The sequence below is a fragment of the Struthio camelus genome, chromosome 25 (assembly GCF_040807025.1).
Source record: "Struthio camelus isolate bStrCam1 chromosome 25, bStrCam1.hap1, whole genome shotgun sequence".
Lineage (NCBI taxonomy): Eukaryota > Metazoa > Chordata > Aves > Struthioniformes > Struthionidae > Struthio > Struthio camelus.
In genome coordinates this window covers 4,666,298-4,692,355 of record NC_090966.1, presented here as the reverse complement: position 1 = coordinate 4,692,355, position 26,058 = coordinate 4,666,298, and the positions used below count along the sequence as shown (strand labels likewise).

At 71.0% G+C, this 26,058-nt stretch overlaps 2 protein-coding genes across 16 annotated transcripts in view; one reads left to right on the top strand and one right to left on the bottom strand.

The window, feature by feature from the left end:
- The window catches only part of G6PC3 (glucose-6-phosphatase catalytic subunit 3), a 41,016-nt gene extending 37,735 nt beyond the window's left edge, over positions 1-3,281 (top strand). For 8 of the 12 annotated variants that reach the window (XM_068919494.1, XM_068919491.1, XM_068919490.1 and 5 more), the window contains 3 exons: positions 8-126; positions 514-655; positions 884-2,592. In XM_068919494.1, the coding sequence (XP_068775595.1) occupies positions 8-126; positions 514-655; positions 884-1,238 (616 nt within the window). In that variant the 3' untranslated portion in view covers positions 1,239-2,592. Of the gene's footprint in view, positions 1-7; positions 127-513; positions 656-883; positions 2,593-2,634 lie in introns of those variants that run through there. The other 4 variants (XM_068919498.1, XM_068919497.1, XM_068919496.1 and 1 more) reach the window with 1 other exon arrangement.
- HDAC5 (histone deacetylase 5) lies at positions 2,032-26,058 on the bottom strand. 4 transcript variants are annotated; one of them, XM_068919478.1, is made up of 25 exons: positions 26,022-26,058; positions 20,958-21,172; positions 18,848-18,983; positions 16,384-16,498; positions 16,187-16,314; positions 15,966-16,097; positions 15,626-15,738; positions 13,156-13,287; positions 12,356-12,578; positions 12,046-12,242; positions 10,703-10,978; positions 9,583-9,715; positions 8,183-8,316; positions 7,982-8,102; positions 7,803-7,852; positions 7,599-7,706; positions 6,656-6,711; positions 6,475-6,562; positions 6,246-6,365; positions 6,068-6,165; positions 5,866-5,984; positions 5,654-5,787; positions 5,471-5,555; positions 3,944-4,103; positions 2,032-3,841 (listed from the first exon to the last, which is right to left on the bottom strand). In XM_068919478.1, exons 1-25 carry the CDS (start codon positions 26,041-26,043, stop codon positions 3,802-3,804), a joined length of 3,135 nt encoding a protein of 1,044 aa, XP_068775579.1. In that variant the 5' UTR covers positions 26,044-26,058; the 3' UTR covers positions 2,032-3,801. The 4 variants fall into 4 exon arrangements, with proteins under 4 accessions (XP_068775579.1, XP_068775582.1, XP_068775580.1 ...); XM_068919481.1 differs by having other exon boundaries at positions 9,583-9,670; XM_068919479.1 differs by having other exon boundaries at positions 13,156-13,284.

The following is a 26,058-nucleotide window of genomic DNA, read 5'->3' as shown; positions in this document are numbered from 1 at the left end:
CTTGCAGCGCGGTGGTGAAGCTGATCCCCTTCGCTGCCTACACCCTCCTGCTGCTGGCCGTGGGGCTCTCGCGGGTCTTCGTCCTCGCTCACTTCCCCCATCAGGTGGTTGGCGGCATCCTGGCGGGTGAGTGGCGCGGGGGGCGGCAGGGCTGGGACGCTTTGCATCACTCTGCCCACAGCAGCGAGGGTGCTGAGACCTGTCTTGGGGCCGATCGTGGCCTGGAGCTGCCTGCTGCCGTGGACCAGCTGTCTTTGCCAGCTCCGGGGCTGGCACGGCCCCCTCCTGAAGGCAAATCTGCACCGAGCTGGGTGCTGACAGCTGCCTCCGGGGCTTTGGCCCCACATGCCCCATCACGGTGTGCACACCGAGCCCCCCCTGCCCAAGCAGGGACTGACCTCCAACCCCTTCCCTATGGCTGGGGGTGCTTTGGGCACCAGCCCTTCCCTCCCAAGTCCCCCAGGTCCCCCATGGCCATCCCCGTGCCCCAGCCTACCTGTCCTTGCTGTCTAGGGGCGGCCCTGGGCTGGGGCCTGCAGGCTCGCACCCCGGCCACGCGCACGCTGGGCTTCTTCGGCTGCACCTCGCTGGGCCTGCTGCTGAGCGCCGTCGCCCTGCACCAGCTCATGATCGCGGCCGGCACCGACATCGACTGGTGAGTGCTCTGCCCCTCTCGCTGGCCGGGAATTGGTCGGCACGCAGCGATCTGTCCCACCCGCCTCACCGACCAGGCGGACTCAGCACTCAAGCGGTTGCAGAGCGCTCCCTCCATGGCTGCTCCGTTTCCCCCGGTGTCACGGAGCGTCCCTTTTTTTTGGGGGGGGGGGGACGGCCCGGCCCCTGTCCCAAACACGCTCTGATCATGCCTCTCCTCCCTCTGCAGGTCCATCCGCCTGGCCACCAAGTGGTGCGCGAACCCCGCCTGGCTCCGCCTCGACACGCGGCCCTTCACCTCCGTGTGCCGCGACGCCGGCAGCGCCCTGGGGCTGGGGCTGGCCGTGGGCTCCCCCCTGCACCGGCGCGAGCGGCTCGCCCCGCGGCAAAGGGTCGCCTGCGCCGTGCTGGCCTTGGCGGCCGTGCACGTCCTGCACCGCGTCGTCCTGCAGCCGGAGAACATGGCCCTGTGGTACGGCACCAGCTTCCTCAAGTACGCCGCGGGGCCCTGGCTCGTGGTGGCGCTCGTGCCCCGGCTCGTCCTCTTCCTCACTTGCCCGCGAGGCTCCCAGCACGCTGACTAGCGTTCCCGACGCCGCCCCGGCTCCACAGCCTGCTGCCCCAAGCTGAGCCTGGTGCTCCCTGCTGGCTCTGCCCTCGGCTGTGCCCGCCGCAGGTGGCTCCGTGCCATGGGTCGGTCACATCCCCCCCCCCCACCCCACTTTTGGGCCAGAAGGCCAGTAATTTAACCTGCGTTGCGCTAACATCTCTGCTCGGGGCACGGGGCAGCAAGAGCCCCAGTGGCAGAGCTCAGGGTACCCCCCCCACCATGGCCTGCAGGGCTGGGGACGCAGCGTGGGTGACACGTGCCCAACAGGACAGGGGTACCGCAGGGAGACCAGTACCTTGCAGAGGGGCGTTTCGAGCCTGGCCATGAGGGGGATGCCAGGAGGTACCAGCTCCCCTCCCGCGGGACAGAGCCCGTCCCCGGGGTGGGGACCCCGCCGCACCGCGGCATCCAGCAGGGCCATCACATTTCTAACCAAATAAATGCATTTTTCATTCACCTGCCGCCCCGAGTCCTTCAAACAGGGGCACGAGCAGGGCAGAGCCCGGCTTAGGGGGGTTAACGGAGACCCCGCAACCCGGCTGAGCCTGCTCCCAGGCACCCCGGTACCCAGCCCATCCCCGCGCCCCGCTGCTACGCGGGATGCCGGGGAAGGGGGTCAGCCCCCCCCCCCCCCCTTGGTGACAGATTGGGGACAGGACTGGGACACAGCAAGGCCGGGAGCCCCCATCGCCACCCCGCGTGCTCCTGCACCCCCCCCAGCACCTCCCTCAGGGCTGAGCCCCCAAAGGCAGAGCGGCGCCGCCGGGTATTGCCAGAAACAGTTTTATTTATACAAGGACGAACATCGGTAACATATTACAAAATACTCAACTGAAAACCATATCGAGAGCGCGCGAGCGGGCGTCAAGACAGACAGAGAAAAGAAACCGCGGGCAGGGCTGCGAGCGGGGAGGGGGAAGGACGAGCCCCGAGCAAGACGGGCCGGGGGCCGGGCACCCCGCAGCCCCCGGCGGCGCTCGCCGGTTCCCCGAGGGGCGTTTCTGCCTCCCGCGCCGGCGGGGCGGGTGGGGGGACACGCGGGTCCCCCGCTCGGCGCCGGGCTCCCCCAGCCCGGGGTGCGGATGCCGGGGACGTCCGCCGCGTCCTCATCCCCCGGCACCCCAAATCCCGCCGTCACCCCCACCCCGAGCCAGGCTCTCCCCCCAACCCCAGCCCGGCGATGGGGGGTCCCCCCCCCCCAAAAAACGCCCCGCAATAACTTAAAACGCAAAGCGCCGTTTCCGTCCTCGCCGCCCCCCTCCGCGGACCAGCGGCCGGTGCGACCCATTAAAAAAATACTATTAAATAATACATCTGTAATAAAATTATATACCTTTGTGGGTTTTTCTTTTTCTCTCTCTCTTTTAAAGCTAAAAATCGCTCCGCGTCCCCTTCGGCTGGTGAAGCAACAGGAAAAGAAAGTGTGGGGTTTTGTTTTCCTCTTTTTTTTGTCTCCCCCCTTTTTTTCTTTCTTTTTTTTTTTTTTCCCTCCTTTCTGAACGGACGACGTTTCCCGGCACCAAACGCGGTGGGATCCGTCGCTGGGCTGCGCGCGCGAGACGAGGAACCTACTTATTTACAGCGAGACGAGGCCTGGCCGAGACCCAACCTCCCCCTCCCCAAAATAAACGACCCTCGGAGAAAGCAGCGGGGACGAGGGGACGCGGACCGCGGCGCGGGCGCCTCTTGCCTTTCTAGCGTCTCCTTCCGAAACGGGAACACAGAACGGATTTAAAAAAAAAAAAAAAGAAAAAGAAAAAAAAGGACTCCCCCCCCCCCCAAAAAAAAAAAAAATCGCAGGGAAATTAAGGCATTAAACAAAATGACTTAATTAAAGGCACAAAGATTTCCCATCGCCTGCCCCGGGCCGGGGACGGACCGCGTCGCGGCGGAGACGGGATGCTCGGACCGAGGCGGCAGGGAAGGAGGAAGCCCCCGAGGCCGCGGTCGGCGCCAGCACAACGGAGGGAGACGGGCGAAAAACGGAAGGGGAAAAAAAAAAAAAAAACCCGAAAAAGAGAAGAGCGACGAAATCCGGAGGCTCCCCGGACCGGGGAAGGACGCTCGGAAAAGCGGGAGAGGAGGGGAGGGGGGACATTAAAAAACCCAAGAGACAACGGCGAAAAGAATCGGAACGAGCGGCCGGCCGGACGGACGGACAGACCCCGGGCGGCGCGGGACGAGGCTGGGATGCTGGTGAACCGGATGCTGCACAAGAGACACGACCGCAAACACCGCGTGGAGCTGGAGTCCAACAGGACGTGGGTTTTTTCTCCTCTTTTTAATAGAAAAAGAAAATAATTTTCCTCTTTTTTTCCTGATTTTTTTCCTCCTGGTTTCCTTCCGTTTCGGGTTTTTTTTTTTTGGTGGTGGTGGTTTTTTTCTTTTTTTTTTTTCTCTTTTTTTTTTTTTCCCCCTCCCCCCCCTTCTTTCTCTCTCTGTCGGCGTTTCTTTCGTTTCGGGAACGGAAAAAATATCACAAACGACCCCAAACCTCCCCCCCCTGGAAACGACAGCCGGCGGCGGGAAGTGGCACTTCACAGCGCGGGCTCGGCCTCCATCGGCTCCTCCGCGGCTCTGGGGGCAGAGAGAGCGCGGGGCGTTAGCGGGGCCGGACCCGGACCCCGGGGGGACGCGCAGCCCGGCCGGGGGGGGGGGGACGGACGCGGGGGGCCGTACCTGGCGCTGCGGTCGCTGCTGCCCGGCCCCTGCTCGGCGTCCACGGAGAGCAGGGCCATGGCGGTCACCGTCTCGGCCTCCTCCGCCTCCCCCTTCTGCGCCTCGAGCAGGGAGCAGCCCACGGCCGCGGCGAAGCGCTTCACCGAGCCCCAGTGCTTGCCTGCGCGCCGGCGGTCAGGGCCGCGGCCGGGGCGGGGGGCTCCCTCGGGGCTGTCCCCATCGGGGGGGGGGGACAGCCCCTGGGACCCCCCCAAACCCTGGGGACCCCTGTGGGTCCCCCCCCAGCAGGGACAGTGCCCAAGGACCCCCCCCAAACCCGGGGGACCCCCTGAATCCCTGTGGGTCCTCCCCCAGCAGGGACAGCGCCCAAGGACCCCCCCAAACCCTGGGGACCCCCTGAATCCCTGTGGGTCCTCCCCCAGCAGGGACAGCACCCAAGGACCCCCCCCAAACCCTGGGGACCCCCTGAATCCCTGTGGGTCCCCACCTGGCAGGGACAGTGCCCAAGGACCCCCCCAAACCCGGGGGATCCCCTGAATCCCTGTGGGTCCTCCCCCAGCAGGGACAGCGCCCAAGGACCCCCCCCAAACCCTGGGGACCCCCTGAATCCCTGTGGGTCCTCCCCCAGCAGGGACAGCGCCCAAGGACCCCCCCAAACCCTGGGGACCCCCTGAATCCCTGTGGGTCCTCCCCCAGCAGGGACAGTGCCCAAGGACCCCCCCCCCAAACCCGGGGGATCCCCTGAATCCCTGTGGGTCCCCACCTGGCAGGGACAGCTCCTGGGACCCCCCCCCAAACCCTGGGGACCCCCTGAATCCCTGTGGGTCCCCACCTGGCAGGGACAGCCCCTGGGCCCCCTCCCCAAACCCGGGGGACCCCTGTGGGTCCTCCCCCAGCAGACACAGCACCAGGGACCCCCCTGAACCCCAAGGAGCCCTGTGGGTCCCACCCAGGAGGGAGAGCCCCCCTGAGCCCCAGGGACCCCCCAGTAGGTCCCCTCAGCAGGGACAGCCCTGTGAATCCCCCCAAACCCGGGGGACCCCTGTGGGTCCTCCCAGTGAGGACAGCCCCGGGGACCCCCCCGAACCCCAGGGAGCCCTTGGGGTCCCCCACCCAGCAGGGACAGCCCTGAGGACCCTTCCCCCCCAAAGCCCAGGGAGCCCTGTGGGTCCCCCCAGTGGGGACAGCACCCAAGGACCCCCTGAACCACCCTAGAGACCCCCTGAGCCCCTGTGGGACAGCCCCGAGGACCCCCGCCCCAAACCTTAGGGACCCCTGTGGGTCCCCCCCCAGCAGGGACAGTGCCCAAGGACCCCCTGAACCCTAGGGACCCTCTGAACCCCTGTGGGTCCCCACCTAGCAGGGACAGCCCCGAGGCCCCCCCCAAACCCCAGGGAGCCCTTGAGGTCCTCCTCCCAGCAGGGACAGCCCCAGGGACCCCCCCGACCCCCAGGGAGCCCGGCAGGTCCCCCCCCCACGGCCACCAATGGGGCAGCGTGTCCCCCCCCCCAGCCTGGGGCCGCTCACTCTGGATCTCGATGACCTTCTCCAAGGTGGCCACGGCGTTGACGTTTGGCTTCTGCTGCAGCAGGGACGGGTCCAGGGGCTCCAGCTGCGGCAGGAGGGGGGGGGGGGGGGGACACGACACGAGCCGTCAGAGCCGGGGACGGCGCCGGACCCCGGGGGCACGGGGGGCCGGGGGCTCCCCACCTCGAGGCCGAGCAGCGCGGAGACGCAGGCCTCCGAGGCGTCGCAGATGGCCGTCAGGTCGTGGCCCCCCTCCAGCGCCAGCACCACCCGCCCGCCCGCCAGCTTCATCAGCTGCTTGGTCAAGTGGCCGAAACCTGGTGGAGACGGACGGACGGGAGGCAGCGGTGACGGGCGGCCGGCGGCGCCGCGTCCCCGCCGCCTGCCCCACTCACATTTGGCGGTGACGGAGTAGCCGCCGAGCGGGGAGAGGTGGCCCTCGACGGCGTCGAAGCCGGCCGACACCAGCACGACGTCCGGGGAGAACTCGTGGGCGATGGGCATCACCACGGTCCTGGGGGGGGTGGGGGACGCGGGGCGTCAGGGCTTGGGGGGCCACCGGGCCGGTGGCCGTCCCCTCCTCGCCCCGGCACCTACCTGAAGGCGGTGAGATACTCGACGTCGCCGATGGGGGGGTCCACGCCGCCCGTCCAGGCGATGTTGATGTTGTAGCCCACTCCCATCCCGCTGCCGACCTGAGCGGAGAGGCCCGTGAGCCCCCCGCCTCCGCCGGACGCCTGGGCCCGCCAGCCCCGGCCGCCCGCCCGGCGCTCACCTCCTCGGGCGCCCCGCTGCCGGGGAAGAAGTTGCCGTTGTCGTAGCGGTGCAGGGAGATGTAGAGCACGTCGGGGTCGCTGTAGAAAGCCTGCTGCGTGCCGTTGCCGTGGTGGATGTCCTGGCCGAGCGAGGGGCGCCGTCAGGGCGGCCCCCGGCCCCGAGCCGGGGGGCGGCGGGTGGGCACGGGGCTTGCCGGGGAGGGGGGGAGCCGGGACGCGCCGCCTTACCCAGTCCACGATGAGGATGCGGCCAACGCTGAGCTTCTGCTGCAGCAGTTTGGCCGAAATAGCCACCGAGTTGAAGAAGCAGAAGCCCCTGGGGAAAGAGGAGCAGGATGAGACCCCGCGGCAGGACCGGGCACCCCCCCCAAGTCGATGCTGCCCGGACGCCGGGGCCCCTCGCACTCACATGGCCGTGGACTCCTCCGCGTGGTGTCCCGGCGGCCTGATGACAGCGAAGCCGTTCTGCCAGGGACAGAGGGACAGGCGTGTGCATGTGCACACGCGTGTGCGCACGTGGGCAGGCGGGGGGGGGGGCTCCTTCCCCACCGCCTCCCCGGCGACGCGCCCGGCGGCTCGGCAAAGGCCGGCTGCAGCCAGCGGCGTCGCAGGCGATCGTGCAAGGACGAGCGTGCCCGGGGGCGTGCACAGCTCTCGTGTGCCTCGGGGCGTGCACGGCTCGCACGCAGGGAAGCACGCACGAGAGCCACGCGCATACACGCCAGCTTGCACAAGGACTGTCAGGCGCACCCGGGAAAGCACACGTGAGGGACGTGTACGCGCGCACGAGGGCTGCCGTGCACACCCAGGGGAGCGTGCACAAGAGCACTGTGCACACACGCGAGTGTGCATGAGGCCGTTCGCGCACATCCAGGGAAGCGTGCACGAGAGCAGTGTGCACACACATGAGTGTGCACAAGGACTGTCACATACGTCCAGGGAAGCGTGCACGAGAGCAGCGCGCACACACACGAGCGTGCACGAGGCCAATCACATGTGTCCAGGGAAGCACGCACGAGAGCAGCGTGCACGCACATGCAAGTGTGCACGAGGACTGTCACGCGCGTCCAGGGAAGCGTGCACGAGAGCAGCGTGCACGCACATGCAAGCGTGCACGAGGACTGTCACGCGCGTCCAGGGAAGCGTGCACGAGAGCAGCGTGCACGCACATGCAAGCGTGCACGAGGACTGTCACGCGCGTCCAGGGAAGCGTGCACGAGAGCAGCGTGCACACACACGAGCGTGCACAAGCACCAGCACGCACCAGAGCAGCACAAGCGCGCGCGTGGGCTGCGTGTCAGGATGTGCACACGTGCGCACACGCCTGCACCAGCCCGTGACGGCACGCTCACCTTGATCTCCCCGGCGGCCACTTTGAAGGCCAGCTCCACCAGGCAGCCCACGGCCATGCGCACGGCGCTGGACGAGTGCATCTCGTTCCACACCGTGTCACTGTCCACCTGCCCGCGGACGCAAGCGGGGGGACGTCAGCGGCGGGGCGGGGGGGGACAGTGCCCCCGGCCCCCTGCCCCATCCGGCCCCCCCGCTGCACTCACCCCGATGCCCCCGCACGGCAGCACCGCGTACGTCTTCTGGCTGATGGGACCTGCCGGGACAAGAGAGCGCGGTGACGCGGGGCACCGCGCCGTCCTCCGCAGCGGGGCTCATCCCGCCACCCGGATTCAGAAAAGGGACCCAGGCGTCCGGGGCTCCGACGGACAACGCCGGCACCTACCCAGGAGCTTCTTGCTGTCGAGCTTCTGGCGGTTGAGGGGGCTGGTGCCGTAGAGCAGCGCGTGGTGCTCCGAGTGCACCGTCTGGATCTCCTCCAGCGTCGCCTTGCGGCCCCGGATGCGCTGGGACAGGGACGGGGACAGCGGGGGTGAGACCCGGCGGCCGCCGCACAGCCCCGAGGCGCTGAGCGCCGGGCGCTCACCTCGCACTTGCCCAGCAGGCCGGTCTCCTGCAGGCGGGACCAGATGCTCTGGATGCGGCCGGCGTGCTCCGGGTGGACGTTGGTGTTGCCGCACGTGCACTGGTGCTTCAGCATGAACGTGTCGTACACGACGCCTGCGCGGGGCAGCCACAGCGGGGCGCCTGGGCCGGGGCCGAGCGCCCGCCGCGCCGGGGCGCCCCGCCGCCGGACGGGGGCACGGGACGGCCCGCGGGACAGGGACGCCTCTGGGGCCACCAAGGGACAGGGTATCTCGTGGGTCAGGCACGTCCCCCGTTGAACAAGGACGGCGCCAGGGTAACCGAGGGACAGGGACGCCCCACGGGACGCGGGTAGACACGGGACAGGGGCGCCCCGCTGGTCACGGGCCACCCCATGGACAGGGGCCTCCTTGAGCCCAACGCGGGACGGGGCACCCCACGGCACAGGGACACCCCCATGGCATAAGGACACTCCTAGACCCACCATGGGATGGGGCACCCCATGGCACAGGGACACCGCTGAGCCCACTGAGAGATGGGGCACCCTATGGGACAGGGACACCCCCATGGCACAGGGACACCACCCCTGAGCCCATCGAGGGACAGGGCACCCCATGGGACAGGGACACTGCTGAGCCCACCAAGGGATGGGGCACCCCATGGCACAGGGTCACCCCATGGCACAGGGACAACCCTAGACCCATCAAGGGATGGGCCACCCCATGGCACAGGGGCACCCCTAGACCCCCAAGAGATGCAGCACTCCATTGTACAGGGACACCCCCATGGCACAGGCACACCCCTGAGCCCACCAAGGGACATGGCACCCCATGGGATAGGGACACCCCCATGCCCATCGAGGGACAGGGCACCCCATGGCACAGGGACACCCCCATGGCACAGGGACACCCCTAGACCCATAGCGAGACAGGGCACCCCATGCCACACGGACACCCCCATGCCACAGGGACACCCCCAAGCCCACCAAGGGACAGGGACACCCCCACGGCACAGGGACACACCTGAGTCCACCGCGGGATGGGGCACCCCGTGGCACAGGGACACCCCTAGACCCACTGCAGGATGGGGCACCCCACGGCACAGGGACACCCCCACGGCACAGGGACACCCCTAGACCCACTGCGGGATGGGGCACCCCACGGCACAGGGACACCCCCATGGCACAGGGACACCCCTAGACCCACTGCGGGATGGGGCACCCCACGGCACAGGGACACCCCCACGGCACAGGGACACCCCTAGACCCACCGCGGGACGGGGCACCCCACGGGACGGCGTCACCCCCACGGGACACGGACGCCCCCAGAGCCACCGGGGGACGGGACCCCCGCCTAAGCGCCAGGGCGCGGGGAAGGGGCGCCAGCCGCCGTCGCCCCGTACCTGTAGTGAAGAGGTGCTGGGGGGGGGCGTCGGGCGCGGGGGGCTTGAGCCCGGCGCCGGCGGGCGACGACTGCGTCCGGCTCAGCGCCTGCTGCGGCAGCGCCAGCAGGCCCAGGGGCGCCGCGGCGTAGAGCTGCGGCGGCGCCGGCAGCCGCCTGAGCCCCCGGCGCCGAAACGCCGCCCGGACCCCCTCGGTGGGGGCCGGCGGCGATGAGTCACGGCGGGGGCCGCGGGCGGGCGGGGGGCCGCGGCGCGGGGGCGGCGCAGCCGGGAGGCCGGCGTGGGGGCGGCGATGACTCACGGCCCCTCCGAGTCATCGCTGCGGCAGCGCGCGGGGACGGGGCGGCGGGGGGGGGGATTTGGGGGGGGGCGAGTGGAGGGGGGGGGGGCGCCCTGGCTGGGTGGGAGCTGGCCCCCAGGACCCGCTGGGGCAAGAGAGAGATTCTTGCGGGGGGTGGGGGGAGATGCTCACGCAAAAGGGATGCTCGTGCAAGGGGGGGAGATGCTCGCGCAAAGGGGGGGGAGATGCTCGCACAAAAGGAGGATGCTCGTGCAAAGGAAGGGGGGACACTTGTGCAAAGGAAGGGGGGACACTTGTGCAAAAGGGGGGAGAGATGCTCGCGCAAAGGAGGGTGCTCGCGCAAGATGGGGGAGAGATGCTCGCGCAAAGGAGGATGCTCGCGCAAAGGAAGGGGGGAGAGATGCTCGCGCAAAGGAGGGTGCTCGCGCAAGTGGGGGGAGATGCTCGCGCAAAAGAGGATGCTCGCGCAAGATGGGGGAGAGATGCTCGCGCAAAGGAGGATGCTCGCGCAAAGGAAGGGGGGACACTTGTGCAAAAGAGGGGGGAGAGATGCTCGCGCAAAGGACGGGGGAGAGGTGCTCGCGCAAAGGAGGGTGCTCACGCAAGTGGGGGGAGATGCTCGCGCAAGAGGGGGGAGATGCTCGCGCAAGAGGGGGGGAGAAGCTCGCGCAAGAGGGGGGGAGAAGCTCGCGCAAAGGAGGGGGGGCTCGCGCAAAGGAGGGCGCAGGGTACGGTTTCAGGGCTGGTGAGGTGGGGGCCACGTCGCGTCCGCCCCCCCCCCCCCGCCCCCCAAAGCCGATGTGGCGTCCCAGCACCCACCTGCTTGTAGGTGACCCCCAGCTCGGCGACTTCGGGGCTCCCGGCGGCCTCGGCTTCGTCCCCGCTGTCCCCCGGCTCGTCGCGGGGCACCCCGCAGCCCTCGGCCTCCTGCAGCCGCTCCGGGGGGTCCCCGGCGTCCGGCGAGGTGAGCGCCTGGGGGGGGCCGGGGGGGACCCCGGCGTCCGGGGACGGCTCCTGCTGCTCTGTCAGCTCCTCCTCGGTCTCCTCGGGGTGGGTGGGGGGCTGCCGCGCCAGCTCCCCCGGCTTGCTCAGCAGCTGGGGCACGGGGTGGCCGTGGGCACGAGCCCCCCACAGCCGGAAAAGCCACCGCTACCGACCCAAGCCCTGCCCCACGGCCCACCTGGGCCAGCCCCTGTCCCATAGTTGCCCCATGGCCACCTCCCCCCATGGTCACCTCGTGTCCACCCTTGCCCCATGGCCACCCCACGGCTACCTCATCCCATGTCAACCCCTGCCTCATGATTACTCCATGGCCACCTCATCCCATGGTCACCTCGTGCCCACCCTTGCCCCATGGCCACCCCATGGCTACCTCATCCCATGCCAACCCTTGCCTCATGGTTACCCCATGGCCAGCTCCCCCCATGGTCACCTTGTGCCCAGCCTTGACCCACGGCCACCCCATGGCTACCTCATCCCATGCCAATCTCTGCCCCATGGTTACCCCATGGCCACCTCACCCACATGGTCACCTTGTGCCCACCGTTGCTCCATGGCCACCTCATCCCATGCCAACGCCTGCCTCATGATTACCCCATGGCCAGCTCCCCCCATGGTCACCTTGTGCCCAGCCTTGACCCATGGCCACCTCATCCCATGGCCATCTTGTGCCCACCCTTGCTCCATGGCCACCTCATCCCATGGCCATCTTGTGCCCAGACTTGCCCCATGGCTACCTCATCCCATGCCAACCCCTGCTTCATGATTACCCCATGGCCACCTCCCCCCATGGTCACCTCGTGCCCAGCCTTGACCCATGGCCACCCCATGGCTACCTCATCCCATGCCAATCTCTGCCCCATAGTTACCCCATGGCCACCTCACCCACATGGTCACCTTGTGCCCACCGTTGCTCCATGGCCACCTCATCCCATGCCAACCCCTGCCCCATGGTCACCCCATGGCCACCTCATCCCATGGCCACCCTGTGCCATCCCCTGCCCCATGGTCACCCCATGGCCACCCTGTGCCAGGCCCTGCCCCATGGTCACCCCCATAGCCACCTTGTCCCATGGCCACCTCACCCCATAGCCACTCTCTACCAGCCCCTACCCCACGGCCACCCCACAGCCACCGCGTGCCAGCCCTCGCCCCGCGCCCACCTTGCCCAGCTGGACCTGCTGCTGCTTCTCGAGGAAGTGGTGCTGGAGGGCGCCGTGGGGCAGGGCCTGGGGGCTCTGGGGCAGCGGCGACGACTGCGTGCGGCTCAGCGGCCGGTGGCGCGGCACCTTGCTCACCGCCCGCCCGCCCGCCGCCACGCGCTCCCCCGTCACCAGCGGCGACTGCCCGTGCAGGGGCACTGGGAAACGGGAACGGGGTAGGGAGAGCCGCCGTCAGCGGGGTGCCCGGACGCCGGGGCCCGTTGCACCCAGCCCGGCTCGACAGGGCACCCGGCGCGGGGGGGAAGCTCACCGGCGATGAGGGTGCTCTGCTGGCGCGCCTGCTCGAGCAGCAGCACGTGCTGCAGCAGGGACGCGGGGCCGGGGGCCGGCGCCTCCCCCTCCAGGGCCACCCCCAGCAGGCAGCCGGGGATGGACGAGGTGCTCAGGAACTTGCCGCTCAGGGCGGCCCCGGGACGCAGCGCCGCCACCGCCGGGCGCTCGGCCTCCGCCTGCGGCGACAGCTTGGGGGACGCCTGCGGGAGAAAGCAGGGGGGCCTTCGGGTGCCGTGGGGAAACTGAGGCACGAAGCGGTAGCACCCGCCTCCACGGCGGGCTGGGCATCCCCAGCCTCCCCGCGGCCACCCCAGCCCGTCCCCGTGTCACCGCCGTGGGGCGGCAGCTCCCCGTGTCAGCCCCGAGCCGGGCACCGGAGCCCTGCGCCACCCCCACGGGACACCAGGTCCCTGTGCCACCCGCCGTGGGGTGCAGGGTCCCCGCGTGGGCCCCACGGGCTACCACGTCCCCATGCCACCCCCAGGGGACACCGCTGCGGGGCGCTGAGTCCCCGCTCCAGCCCCATTGGGTGCCTAGCACCCATGCCACCCTCATGGGGCACAGAGACTGAGCTTGCCCCTGCGTGACACCAAGCCCCTGTGCCACCCCCGTGGGGCGCAGGGTCCCCGTGCCACCTGGTCCCTGTGCAACCATCGTGGGGTGCAGCAGCCCTGTGCCACCCCCGCGTGACACCGGGACCTCATGCCACCCTCGCGGGGGGCCGGGTCCCACCACCGTCCCCGCGGGGGGCCGGGTCCCCAGGGCGGCCCCACTCACGTTGAGGTGGGAGTTGGTCACGGTGACGGTGGCCTGCAGCCCCAGGGAGATGTTGGGCAGGGACGGGGACGTGTAGAGGCTGAGCTGGCTGGCGCCGTCCAGGGTGAGGGCTCGGTGCTGGGGCAGGAGCTGCTGCGGGGCCGGGAGGCAGGCGGCGGTGCTGGGGGGTCGGGGCTGGGGGGGCACGGCGGGTGCCCGCGCCCCGGAGACCCCCCCCCTCCCCAGGCACCACTGCAGCCCCTGGGCCCCCCCAGCCCGGGGTGGCTGCAGCACCCGCCTCGGCCCCGCTGCGGCGTCGGCTGATTTGGATGCGAGGCAGAGGCGGCTCTGCGGCACCCGGAGCCGGCTCAAGGTGACACCCGGCGCGCGGGCTGCAAAACGGGCCGCGCGCCCAGCCTCGAAACCGGGCGGCGCGCCGCGGGCCCGCTGCACCCCGAACGTGCACGTGTGCACCATGCACTCGCTGCACCCCGAACACATGCGCCATGTGCCCGCTGCACCCCGAACGCACACGTGTGCACCGTGCACTCGCTGCACCCCGAACACGTGCGCCATGCGCCTGCTGCACCCCGAACGCGCATGTGTGCACCGTGCACTCGCTGCACCCCGAACACGTGCGCCATGCGCCTGCTGCACCCCGAACGTGCACGTGTGCACCATGCACTCGCTGCACCCCGAACACGCGCGCCATGCGCCTGCTGCACCCCGAACGCACACGTGTGCACCGTGCACTCGCTGCACCCCGAACACGCGCGCCATGCGCCTGCTGCACCCCGAACGTGCACGTGTGCACCATGCACTCGCTGCACCCCGAACACGCGCGCCATGCGCCTGCTGCACCCCGAACGTGCACGTGTGCACCATGCACTCGCTGCACCCCGAACACGCGCGCCATGCGCCTGCTGCACCCCGAACGCACACGTGTGCACCGTGCACTCGCTGCACCCCGAACACGTGCGCCATGCGCCTGCTGCACCCCGAACGTGCACGTGTGCACCGTGCACTCGCTGCACCCCGAACACGCGCACCATGCGCCTGCTGCACCCCGAACGTGCACGTGTGCACCATGCACTCGCTGCACCCCGAACACGTGCGCCATGCGCTGCTGCACCCTGAATATGCAGCATGCACCTGTTGCACCTTGAATACATGCGTGTGCACCTGCTGCACCCCGAATGTGTGGCATGCACTGCGCACTCGCTGCACCCCGAACGCGTGGCACACACCTGCTGCACCCTGAACACACGCGTGTGAGCCCGCTGCACCCTGAACACACAGCACGCACCTGCTGCACCTTGAACACACGCGCATGCGCCCACTGCACCCCGAACGCGCGGCATGCACTGTGCACTCGCTGCACCCTGAACACACGCAGCGTGCACCCGCTGCACCCCGAACACATGCAGCGTGCACTCGCTGCACCCCGAACACATGCAGCGTGCACTGTGCACTCGCTGCGCCCTGAACACATGCAGCGTGCACTCGCTGCACCCCGAACACATGCAGCGTGCACTGTGCACCCGCTGCGCCCTGAACACATGCAGCGTGCACTCGCTGCACCCCGAACACATGCAGCGTGCACTGTGCACTCGCTGCGCCCCGAACACACGCAGCGTGCACCCGCTGCACCCCGAACACATGCAGCGTGCACTGTGCACTCGCTGCGCCCCGAACACACGCAGCGTGCACCCGCTGCACCCTGAACACATGCAGCGTGCACTGTGCACTCGCTGCACCCCGAACACACGCAGCGTGCACCCGCTGCACCCTGAACACATGCAGCGTGCACTCGCTGCACCCCGAACACACGCAGCGTGCACCCGCTGCACCCTGAGCACATGCAGCGTGCACCCGCTGCACCCTGAGCACATGCAGCGTGCACTGTGCACTCGCTGCACCCCGAATGCATAGTGTGCATCTGCTGCACCCCAAACGGGCATGTGCACCCACTGCACCCCGAATGCGCAGTGTGCACCCACTGCACCCCAAACGCACGTATCCACCGCGCACCCACTGCACCCTGAATGCATGGCACACACCTGCTGCACCCTGAATGCATGCATGCACCGCGCACCCACTGCACCCCAAACGTGCGTATGCACCATGCACCCACTGCACTCCGAATGCGCGTATGCACCTCGCGCCCACTGCACCCTGAACGAGTGGCGCTCACCCGCTGCACCCCGAATGCACGCATGCACCGCGCACCCACTGCCCCCCATACGTGTGTATGCGCCTCACACCCGCTGCACCCCGAATGCACGCATGCACCGCGCACCCACTGCACCCCATACGCGTGCAAGCACCTCACACCCGCTGCACCCCCAATGTGTGACGCACACCCACTACACCCCGAACAGGCATGCACCGTGCACCCGCCGCACCCTGAACACGCAGCGCGCGCCGTGCACGGGGGCCCGAGCGCGCAAGCACCCTGCTCCCGTCATCCCCGCGGCCCCGGGGCACCTACCTCGGCGTGGATGTTGGGGACGGAGCCGGTGAAGCCGTTCTCGGCGATGGCGCTGTTGGAGCTGTTGGGCGAGCTGGGCCCGGAGCCCGGCGCGCTGTTGCACACCGAGGACACTGCGGGGCGGCCGGGCGGGCGTCGCGGCGGGCCGGCAGCTCCGCGGAGGGCACGCGCGTGCACCCAAGCCGAGAGGGCGAGCGGCCCCAGGCGCCCCGGCCGGACGATCCCATCCCGCGCGGGAAACACGAGCCCCAAGCGCGGGAAACCGAGATGCCCGCTACCCCCCGACCCGCGGTGCATCCCGGGCGAGAGCCCAGGCGTCCGGGCCGCCCACCACCATCACCTGTGATCTCGATCGCCCGCTTCTTGAAGGTGCTGATGACGGTGCCGTCCTTCCTCCGCAGCAGCGGGCTGCTCCTCCGCTCCGCCACCTTCTGTTTTAACCGCGAGCGCACTTTCAGGTTGGGTTCGGAGGCTGCGGGCACCGGGAGGGCACGAGAAGCGGCGTTAGCCCCGGGGCGCCGGACCCGGCGGGCTGAGCCCTGCCCGGCTCGGCTCACCCACCGGTTTTGCGGAGCGGGAAGTCGTCCCTGCCGTCGTAGGTGCCCAGGAGGGGGAGTTTGTAGGAGGGCGGCGTGCCCGGGCTGCCCGTCTGCGGAGGGGAACTCTGGTCCAACGAGGTATGGTGAGCCCTGGGGGCGACGGCGGTTAGCGAGCCCGCCAGGACGCCTGGGCCCCCGCCGCCGCCGAGGGCCACCTACCAACATTTGGGGTGCTGGGGGAGGGAATGGTTGAGGGTGCCGGCAGGCGGCTCCTTCGTCTTGCTGAGCAGGAACTCCTGGAGCTTCAGCTTCACCTCGGTGCTGGCGATGGCGCCTGGGGGCAGCGGGGGGGGACAGCTGGGGGCGTGGGGGGGGACATGCCGGGCCCCCAACCTGCAGTCCCCGCGGCGGCCAGGCCCCCCCAAGTCCACGTCTGCCCCCTGCATCCTGCATCGCCCCGCGACCCCGTCCCCCATCCTGCATCCCGCATCCGCCCCCTCCATCGCCCCCCGTCCCGCATCCGCCCCCTCCGTCGCCCCGCGACCCCGTCCCCCGGCCCGCATCCGCCCCCTCCGTCGCCCCGCGACCCCCCCATCCCGCATCCGCCCCCTCCGTCGCCCCGTGACCCCGTCCCCCGTCCCGCATCCGCCCCCTCCGTCGCCCCGCGACCTCCCCATCCCGCATCCGCCCCCTCCGTCGCCCCGCGACCCCGTCCCCCGTCCCGCATCCGCCCCCTCCGTCGCCCCGCGACCCCCCCATCCCGCATCCCGCATCCGCCCCCTCCGTCGCCCCGCGACCCCGTCCCCCGTCCCGCATCCGCCCCCTCCGTCGCCCCGCGACCCCGTCCCCCGGCCCGCATCCCGCATCCGCCCCCTCCGTCGCCCCACGACCCCGTCCCCCGTCCCGCATCCGCCCCCTCCGTCGCCCCGCGACCCCCCCGTCCCGCATCCCGCATCCGCCCCCTCCGTCGCCCCGCGACCCCGTCCCCCGTCCCGCATCCGCCCCCTCCGTCGCCCCGCGACCCCCCCGTCCCGCATCCGCCCCCTCCGTCGCCCCGCGACCCCGTCCCCCGTCCCGCATCCGCCCCCTCCGTCGCCCCGCGACCTCCCCATCCCGCATCCGCCCCCTCCGTCGCCCCGCGACCCCGTCCCGCATCCCGCATCCGCCCCCTCCGTCGCCCCGCGACCCCGTCCCCCGTCCCGCATCCCGCATCCGCCCCCTCCGTCGCCCCGCGACCCCGTCCCCCGTCCCGCATCCGCCCCCTCCGTCGCCCCGCGACCCCGTCCCCCGTCCCCCATCCCGCATCCGCCCCCTCCGTCGCCCCGCGACCCCGTCCCCCGTCCCGCATCCGCCCCCTCCGTCGCCCCGCGACCCCCCCGTCCCGCGTCGGCCCCCTCCGTCGCCCCGCGACCCCGTCCCGCATCCCGCATCCGCCCCCTCCGTCGCCCCGCGACCCCCCCGTCCCGCATCGGCCCCCTCCGTCGCCCCGCGACCCCGTCCCCCGTCCCGCATCCGCCCCCTCCGTCGCCCCGCGACCCCCCCGTCCCGCATCGGCCCCCTCCGTCGCCCCGCGACCCCGTCCCCCGTCCCGCATCCGCCCCCTCCGTCGCCCCGCGACCCCCCCATCCCGCATCGGCCCCCTCCGTCGCCCCGCGACCCCGTCCCCCGTCCCCCATCCGCCCCCTCCGTCGCCCCGCGACCCCGTCCCCCGTCCCGCATCGGCCCCCTCCGTCGCCCCGCGACCCCCCCGTCCCGCATCCGCCCCCTCCGTCGCCCCGCGACCCCGTCCCCCGGCCCGCATCCGCCCCCTCCGTCGCCCCGCGACCCCCCCGTCCCGCATCCGCCCCCTCCGTCGCCCCGCGACCCCCCCATCCCGCATTGGCCCCCTCCGTCGCCCCGCGACCCCGTCCCGCATCCCGCATCCGCCCCCTCCGTCGCCCCGCGACCCCGTCCCCCGTCCCGCATCCGCCCCCTCCGTCGCCCCGCGACCCCCCCGTCCCGCATCCGCCCCCTCCGTCGCCCCACGACCCCCCCGTCCCGCATCCGCCCCCTCCGTCGCCCCGCGACCCCGTCCCCCGTCCCGCATCCGCCCCCTCCGTCGCCCCGCGACCCCCCCATCCCGCATCCGCCCCCTCCGTCGCCCCGCGACCCCGTCCCCCATCCCGCATCCGCCCCCTCCGTCGCCCCGCGACCCCGTCCCCCGTCCCGCATCCGCCCCCTCCGTCGCCCCGCGACCCCGTCCCGCATCCCGCATCCGCCCCCTCCGTCGCCCCGCGACCCCGTCCCCCATCCCGCATCCGCCCCCTCCGTCGCCCCGCGACCCCGTCCCCCGTCCCGCATCCGCCCCCTCCGTCGCCCCGCGACCCCCCCGTCCCGCATCGGCCCCCTCCGTCGCCCCGCGACCCCGTCCCCCCATCCCGCATCCGCCCCCTCCGTCGCCCCGCGACCCCGTCCCCCGTCCCGCATCCGCCCCCTCCGTCGCCCCGCGACCCCGTCCCCCGTCCCGCATCGGCCCCCTCCGTCGCCCCGCGACCCCCCCGTCCCGCATCCGCCCCCTCCGTCGCCCCGCGACCCCGTCCCCCCGGCCCGCATCCGCCCCCTCCGTCGCCCCGCGACCCCGTCCCCCGTCCCGCATCCGCCCCCTCCGTCGCCCCGCGACCCCGTCCCCCCGGCCCGCGCTCACTCTCGCGGCTCCTGTCCTTGGTGCGCAGGGCGTGCAGCTGCTCCAGGCGCTGCTGCTCCAGGGCCTCCTGCCGCTCGCGCTGCCGCTGCTGCTCCAGCTCCTGCTGCCGGCGGGCGGCCAGCGCTTCCTGCTGCTGCTGCGGGGGGCACGGCGACGGGGTCGGCCCCCGCCGGCGGGCCAGCGGCCCGGCGCCCGCCACCTCCCAGCGCGCATCAGGGCCGTGGGGCCTCGGCTCCCCCGCCGCAGGAAGGGACGTGCCACCCTGCCCCGATTCCCCCACCGTGCGGCTCCATCACCTCCCCGAGCTGCCCCACACGGCTCCGTCGCCCTGGGGTATGTGGTCCCCATCACCACCGCGCCATCAGCCCCCGTTCCCCCAGTTGCACCAAGGCTACGTGATGCCCCACGGCTCCATCACTCCCAAACCCTCCCTACGGCTCCATCACCCCAAGGCTACGTGATGCCCCGCGGCTCCATCACTCCCAAACCCTCCCTACGGCTCCATCACCCCAAGGCTACGTGATGCCCCGCGGCTCCATCACTCCCAAACCCTCCCTACGGCTCCATCACCCCAAGGCTACGTGATGCCCCGCGGCTCCATCACTCCCAAACCCTCCCTACGGCTCCATCACCCCAAGGCTACGTGATGCCCCACGGCTCCATCACTCCCAAACCCTCCCTACGGCTCCATCACCCCAAGGCTACGTGATGCCCCACGGCTCCATCACTCCCAAACCCTCCCTATGGCTCCATCACCCCAAGGCTACGTGATGCCCCACGGCTCCATCACTCCCAAACCCTCCCTACGGCTCCATCACCCCAAGGCTACGTGATGCCCCACGGCTCCATCACTCCCAAACCCTCCCTACGGCTCCATCACCCCAAGGCTACGTGATGCCCCACGGCTCCATCACTCCCAAACCCTCCCTATGGCTCCATCAGCCCCAGGACATACGATGCCCCACGGCTCCATCACCCCACGCTAAGTGACAAACCACAGCTCCATCCCCCCCATCCCTCCCCCATGGCTCAACCACCCTGGTTACACGATGTCCCATAGCTCCATCATCTCCAACCCCTCCCCACGACCCCATCACCCCACGTTACATCATGCCCCACGGCTCCGTCACCCCCAATCCTTCTCCACGGACCCATCAACCCACGTCACGTCACGCCCCACGGCTCCGTCACCCCCAATTCCTCCCCACAGACCCATCACCCCACGTTACGTCATGCCCCACGGCTCCGTCACCTCCAATCCTTCTCCACGGACCCATCACCCCACGTTACGTCATGCCCCATGGCTCCGTCACCCCCAATCCTTCTCCACGGACCCATCACCCCACGTTACATCATGCCCCACAGCTCCGTCACCCCCAATCCTTCTCCACGGACCCATCAACCCACGTCACATCACGCCCCACGGCTCCGTCACCCCCAATTCCTCCCCACAGACCCATCACCCCACGTTACGTCATGCCCCACAGCTCCGTCACCCCCAATCCTTCTCCACGGACCCATCACCCCACATTACATCATGCCCCACAGCTCCGTCACCCCCAATCCTTCTCCACGGACCTATCACCCCACGTTACGTCATGCCCCACGTCTCCGTCACCCCCAATTCCTCCCCACGGACCTATCAACCCACGTTACATCATGCCCCACAGCTCCGTCACCCCCAATCCTTCTCCACGGACCCATCACCCCACGTTACGTCATGCCCCACGGCTCCGTCACCTCCAATCCTTCTCCACGGACCCATCACCCCACGTTACGTCATGCCCCACGGCTCCGTCACCCCCAATCCTTCTCCACGGACCCATCAACCCACGTTACGTCATGCCCCACATCTCCGTCACCTCCAATCCTTCTCCACGGACCCATCAACCCATGTTACGTCATGCCCCACGTCTCCGTCACCCCCAATCCTTCTCCACGGACCCATCACCCCACGTTACGTCATGCCCCATGGCTCCGTCACCCCCAATCCCTCCCCAGGGCTCCATCACCCCAGGGTAGATGATGCCCTGGGGCTCCCCCACGCCCACCGTCCCCCCCCCAGCAGCCGCGGGGCTCCGCTGGACCCCGCGCCGGGGTGCCGGCTCACCTTGAGGTGCTTCTGGAGCTGCACCTCGTGCTGGCGCGTGAGGTGCTCGTGCTGCTTCTGGAACTCGGCGAAGAGCAGCTGCTTCTGGAGCTGCTGCTGCTGCTTGAGGGCCAGGAGCTCGCGCTGCAGCTGCCGCTCCCGCGCCGCCGCGTCCAGCCCCGGCCCCCGGCGCTCGCCGCACGCCTCGGGCGCCTCCGCCGGCCCCTCCGCCGCCCCTGCCGGCACGGCCCCCGTCAGCCTGCCCCGCGGACGGGGGGCACCCGGAGGGGATGCTCTGGGGATGGGGAGGCACCCCGGGGGGGATGCTCCAGGGATGCAGAGCACCTGGGGGAAGATGCTCCGGGGACGGGGGGCACCGGGGGGGGGAAGGATGCTCCGGGATGGGGGAGCACCCAGCGTGGGGATGTGCAGCACCTGGGGGGATGCTTTGGGGATGGGGGGGGTACCAGGGGGGATGCTTTGGGGATGGGAGGCACCCAGGGGGGATGTGGGGCATCTGGGGGGGATGCTTCGGGGATGGGGGGCAACCGGGGTGATGTTTTGGGGATGGGGGGCACCCAGGGAGGATGCTCTGGGGATAGGGAGCACCCGGGGAGGATGTGGGGCACCTGGAGGGGGGTGGTCCAGGGATGGAGGGGCACCCAGGGGGGATGCTTTGGGGATAGGGGGCACCCAGAGGGGGATGGTCCAAGGATGGGGGGGCACCCAGGGGGATGCCCAGGGTCCCCGGACTCCTGGGCTCCCCTGTCACTCTAAGAGGCACCGCCATCCGCAGCAGGGAGACCCTGCCCCGTGCCTCAGTTTCCCTCCCCTACCCAAGAACGGAGGTGGGGGGGGCACCCCAGCCGAGCCCCCGCCCTGAGGGCCACGGCCACCAGCCCCACGGCTGCAGCGGGCAACGACGGGCGTGGGGGTCCCAAACCTGGGCAGCCCCCCAGCATCACGCCACCCCCCCAACACCCCAATCCATAACATCTACAGCCACGACAGCCCCCCTCCCCAAAACAAAACAGACGTTAGGGGGGGGGTCACGGCTCAGCCCCCCCCCCATCAGCCAAGGGGGGAGCGCAGGCGTGCGAGGCTGCACTCGCCCGGACGCCGGGGCCCCATCCCAACGGGAAGACGGGGGCGAGGGGGGGCCGCACGCTAAGGCGGCCCGGACCCCCCGTCCACCCCCCCGCGGCAGCGCGGCCGGCACTGACGCGCGCCCGGGACGGACTGACGGACGTCACTGCTGACGCCCCCCCCCCCCGCCCCCGGGGGGACGCACAGGGGCGAGACACCCACAGGGTGCCCTGCATCGCCCAAAGCCGGGGGGGCAAAACCCACCCACGGCCAGGGTGCAATGGGGGGGGGGAGCCTAAAAATAGCCCCGGGAGGGGCAGGGGCGGCCCAGCCCCAGGCAAACATGCACTTAGGGGCGCCTCAGAAGTGGCTTTGGGCTGGCGAGGGGCCGCCGCGCTGCCACGCCGCCTGGCCCCGCGCCCGCCCCGGGGCGCCGGTTCGAGCCCCCGCTCCGGCGTTGGGGGGGGGCACAGCACCCCGAGGGGATGCACTGGCTCTGCTTAACCCCTTGGGGTCTGAGAGCCCACCGAAACCAAAGCGGTACTTAGGATGGATGCGGCAGGGCTGGAAAGACCCAGCGGCACCCGGGCTGGATGTGCAGGAGAGCTGGCACCTCGGGCAAGGAGAGCCGGCGCCGACCCCGCGCACGGGGAGCCAGACCCCCTCGTGCACGCTCGTGCAAGGAGAGCCGGTGCTGACCCCGCGCACGGGGAGCCAGACCCCCTCGTGCACACTCACGCAAGGAGAGCCGGCTCCAACCCTGTGCATGCCCGTGCAAGGGGAGCCAGACCCCCTCGTGCACGCTCGTGCAAGGAGAGCCGGTGCCGACCCCGCGCACGGGGAGCCAGACCCCCTCGTGCACACTCACGCAAGGAGAGCCGGCTCCAACCCTGTGCATGCCCGTGCAAGGGGAGCCAGACCCCCTCGTGCACGCTCGTGCAAGGAGAGCCAGTGCCAACCCCGCGCACGCCTGTGCAAGGGGAACCAGACCCCTCGTGCACGCTCGCACAAGGAGAGCCAGCTCCAACACCACACACACCCGTGCACAGGGAGCCGGTCCCCTCCACACACACCCATGCAAGGGGAGTCAGGCTCCTCGTGCACACTTGAGCAAGGAGAGCCGGCGCCGACCCCGCGCACACCCGTGCAAGGAGAGCCAGACCCCTTCATGCCCACCCGTGCAAGGAGAGCCAGCTCCGCCCCTGTGCACGCCCGGGCAAGGGGAGCCGGTCCCCTCGTGCACACCCGTGCAAGACAGCCAGACCCCCTCCGTGCACGCCCGTGCAAGGAGAGCCGGTCCCCTCGTGCACACCCACGCAAGACAGCCAGACCCCCTCCGTGCACGTCCGTGCAAGGAGAGCCGGTCCCCTCGTGCACACCCACGCAAGACAGCCAGACCCCCTCCGTGCACGCCCGTGCAAGGGGAGCCGGTCCCCTCGTGCACACCCACGCAAGACAGCCAGACCCCCTGCGTGCACGCCCGGGCAAGGGGAGCCGGTCCCCTCGTGCACACCCACGCAAGACAGCCAGACCCCCTCCGTGCACGCCCGGGCAAGGGGAGCCGGTCCCCTCGTGCACACCCACGCAAGACAGCCAGACCCCCTGCGTGCACGCCCGTGCAAGGGGAGCCGGTCCCCTCGTGCACACCCACGCAAGACAGCCAGACCCCCTGCGTGCACGCCTGTGCAAGGAGAGCCGGTCCCCTCGTGCACACGTGTCTCCGGGGCCGAGTCCGTGCCGGGGGGGCCCGCGGCTCAGCCCCCCACAGCAGAGGCAGCGCTGCCACCAAGCCCACCGTGCCGCGCACCAAACCCCGGGCGAGACTGCAGCGAGGACGGCGTCCTGCCACCGTCCCCCTGGGCACCCACGTGCCGCCGTGTCCCCCCCCCAGGCTGCAGAACCCCGGTTGACCCGGGGCTTCCCGGAGCCGAGCGAAGCCCAGCGCTTGCGCTCGGCCCCGCGTACAGCGCCAGGCGCGCGGCCCCAACCCACCACCCCAAACGGGCAGGGAGGACGCGGGGAAACCCCCCCCCCCATCGCCGCCCCCTCCTCGCAGCGCCGCGCCGGCAGCGTTCGCTCCGGGCTGCTCAAAGCCGCCTGGCAGAGATAAGCGGCTTAGAGATCCAGCTCTAAAAATACCCGCCGGGTATTCTTAGCCGCTGGCAGGCGGCGAGCGCCGGCCCCGGGCACCGGCTGCGAGGAGGAGGCAGCGGGCCGGGACGGCGGTGGGGGGCACCGCGCGGCGCCGCGGGAAAAAGGGCCAAGCGGTTCCCGCGGCAAGAAGCAGGCGGGCGGCAAGCGGCGGCGCGGGGCACCTCGGAGCGCCGCGGGGATGGGGGTCACCCACCCGCCCCCCCCCCCGGCGGCACTCACCTGCGGCGGGCAGGGCGGCGCGGAGCTGCGCGCGGGACAGCAGCTCCAGGGCGGGCCGGCGGCGAAAGGCGAGCGCCCCTCCGAAAGGGTCGGCGGCGCGCCGCGGCGCCCAGGGCAAGGGGCCCGGCGAGCGCGCCGGCGGGTTCGGCCGCCCCACGCTGCCCTGCCGGGGCTCGGCGTGCCGCTCTCCGCGGCCCGGGGGGGGGGGGCCCTGGGGGCCGCTGGAAATAGCGGGAGCGCGGGAGGAGCCAGCTATAAATAGGGTGGCGCGCTAGGGGAGCCGGGCTCCGGGGACGCCCGCCGGCACCAGCACCCGCCGGCTCCGGCACGGCGGGGGGACGTGCTGGGTACAATGCAAAATCCCCCCAAATGCAGCGCTGAGATGGGGGTGGGGGGGGGGAACAAATCACTGCTCGCCACTGCCCCAGCCGCTGGCTGGGGGTCGGGGACCAGGCTCCCCCCACCCCGCGCCGGGGTCCCAGCCCGCAGCAGGGTCCCGCGGGCACGGCCGCCCCCACGGGTGCCGCTCCGGCCCCCCCACGCCCCATCGCCCAGCAGGGTCACCCCGGCACCCCCAGCCCCTAAATTGCTCCCGGTGGTGTGTTGTGTCCCCCCCCCCCCAAGGAGACCCTAATTGCTCGGGACGTTAATCCGCATCAGCGCTGCCAGGAATAACATCCTGGTTGCACCGAGGGGGATTAACACCCCCCCCCAGGACCCCCCCCCAAACCCCCAGTGGCGCCGACAGCCGAAACCGGGAGCCGTTTTCTGCCGGATCAGTGACGTGAACCGGCTCACGCTCCCGGGGGGGGGGCACACGACGGGGACCCCCACGAGCCACACGTCCCACTGCCGCCCCCCCCCGCGGGGGGGGGCCGTGCGTAAACCCCCCCCCCCCCAGCAGGCAGCCACGTTTATTTACCAGCGTGTTTAATCCGAGCCTGAGACTTTTAATAGCCGGGATATTTATGGGACGCCTCCCCCCGTGCCGCCCCCCCCCCCCAACCCCGGCCCCCCGCCCGCCGGGGCGCTTTGGGGCTTGACGTCAGCGGAGCTATTTTTGGCACCGCCGTCGGGCAGGAGGCCGCGGGAACGAGCCCTCGCCGGCCGCCGGACCCCCGCGGCACGCACCGCCCCCCCCCTCCACCCCGGCTTTGGGGCTGAACTGGGAAAACGGGTGCAAGCAGAGAGCGCTCCCCCCCCCCAAATCCCACCCTGGGGTGCATCAAGCATCCGAAGAGCATCGCGGACCCCGACCCGGTCTCGGCCACCAGGTGCCCGGGACGGACGGGAGCCTGGCGACGCCGGGCTGAGACCTGCCCAGCTCATCACACGCGGCCCGCCGAGCAGCAGCCGCCCAAGCTCAAGCCGCCGGGCTTCGGCTCCCAAAAGCACCATCCGAAAAGCCCGGCTCGATCCAAACGGGGGAAGAAGAGGGGGGAGGACGGCGGAGCGGGAGCAGAAAGGGAGGGAAGGGGCCGGGCCGGGCCGACGAGCGGCTGCGGGGTCCCTGAACCCATTTCGCAGATGGGGTAAAGAGGACGGGGGCAGCGGCGGAGCCCCCCACCCCGGGCCGGCGGCAGGTGGGCAAAGGGGGGGGGGGGATCCCGCCCCGCCGGCGCTCACCTGCGTCGCTCCGGGAGTCCATGGCGGCCGGCGGGAC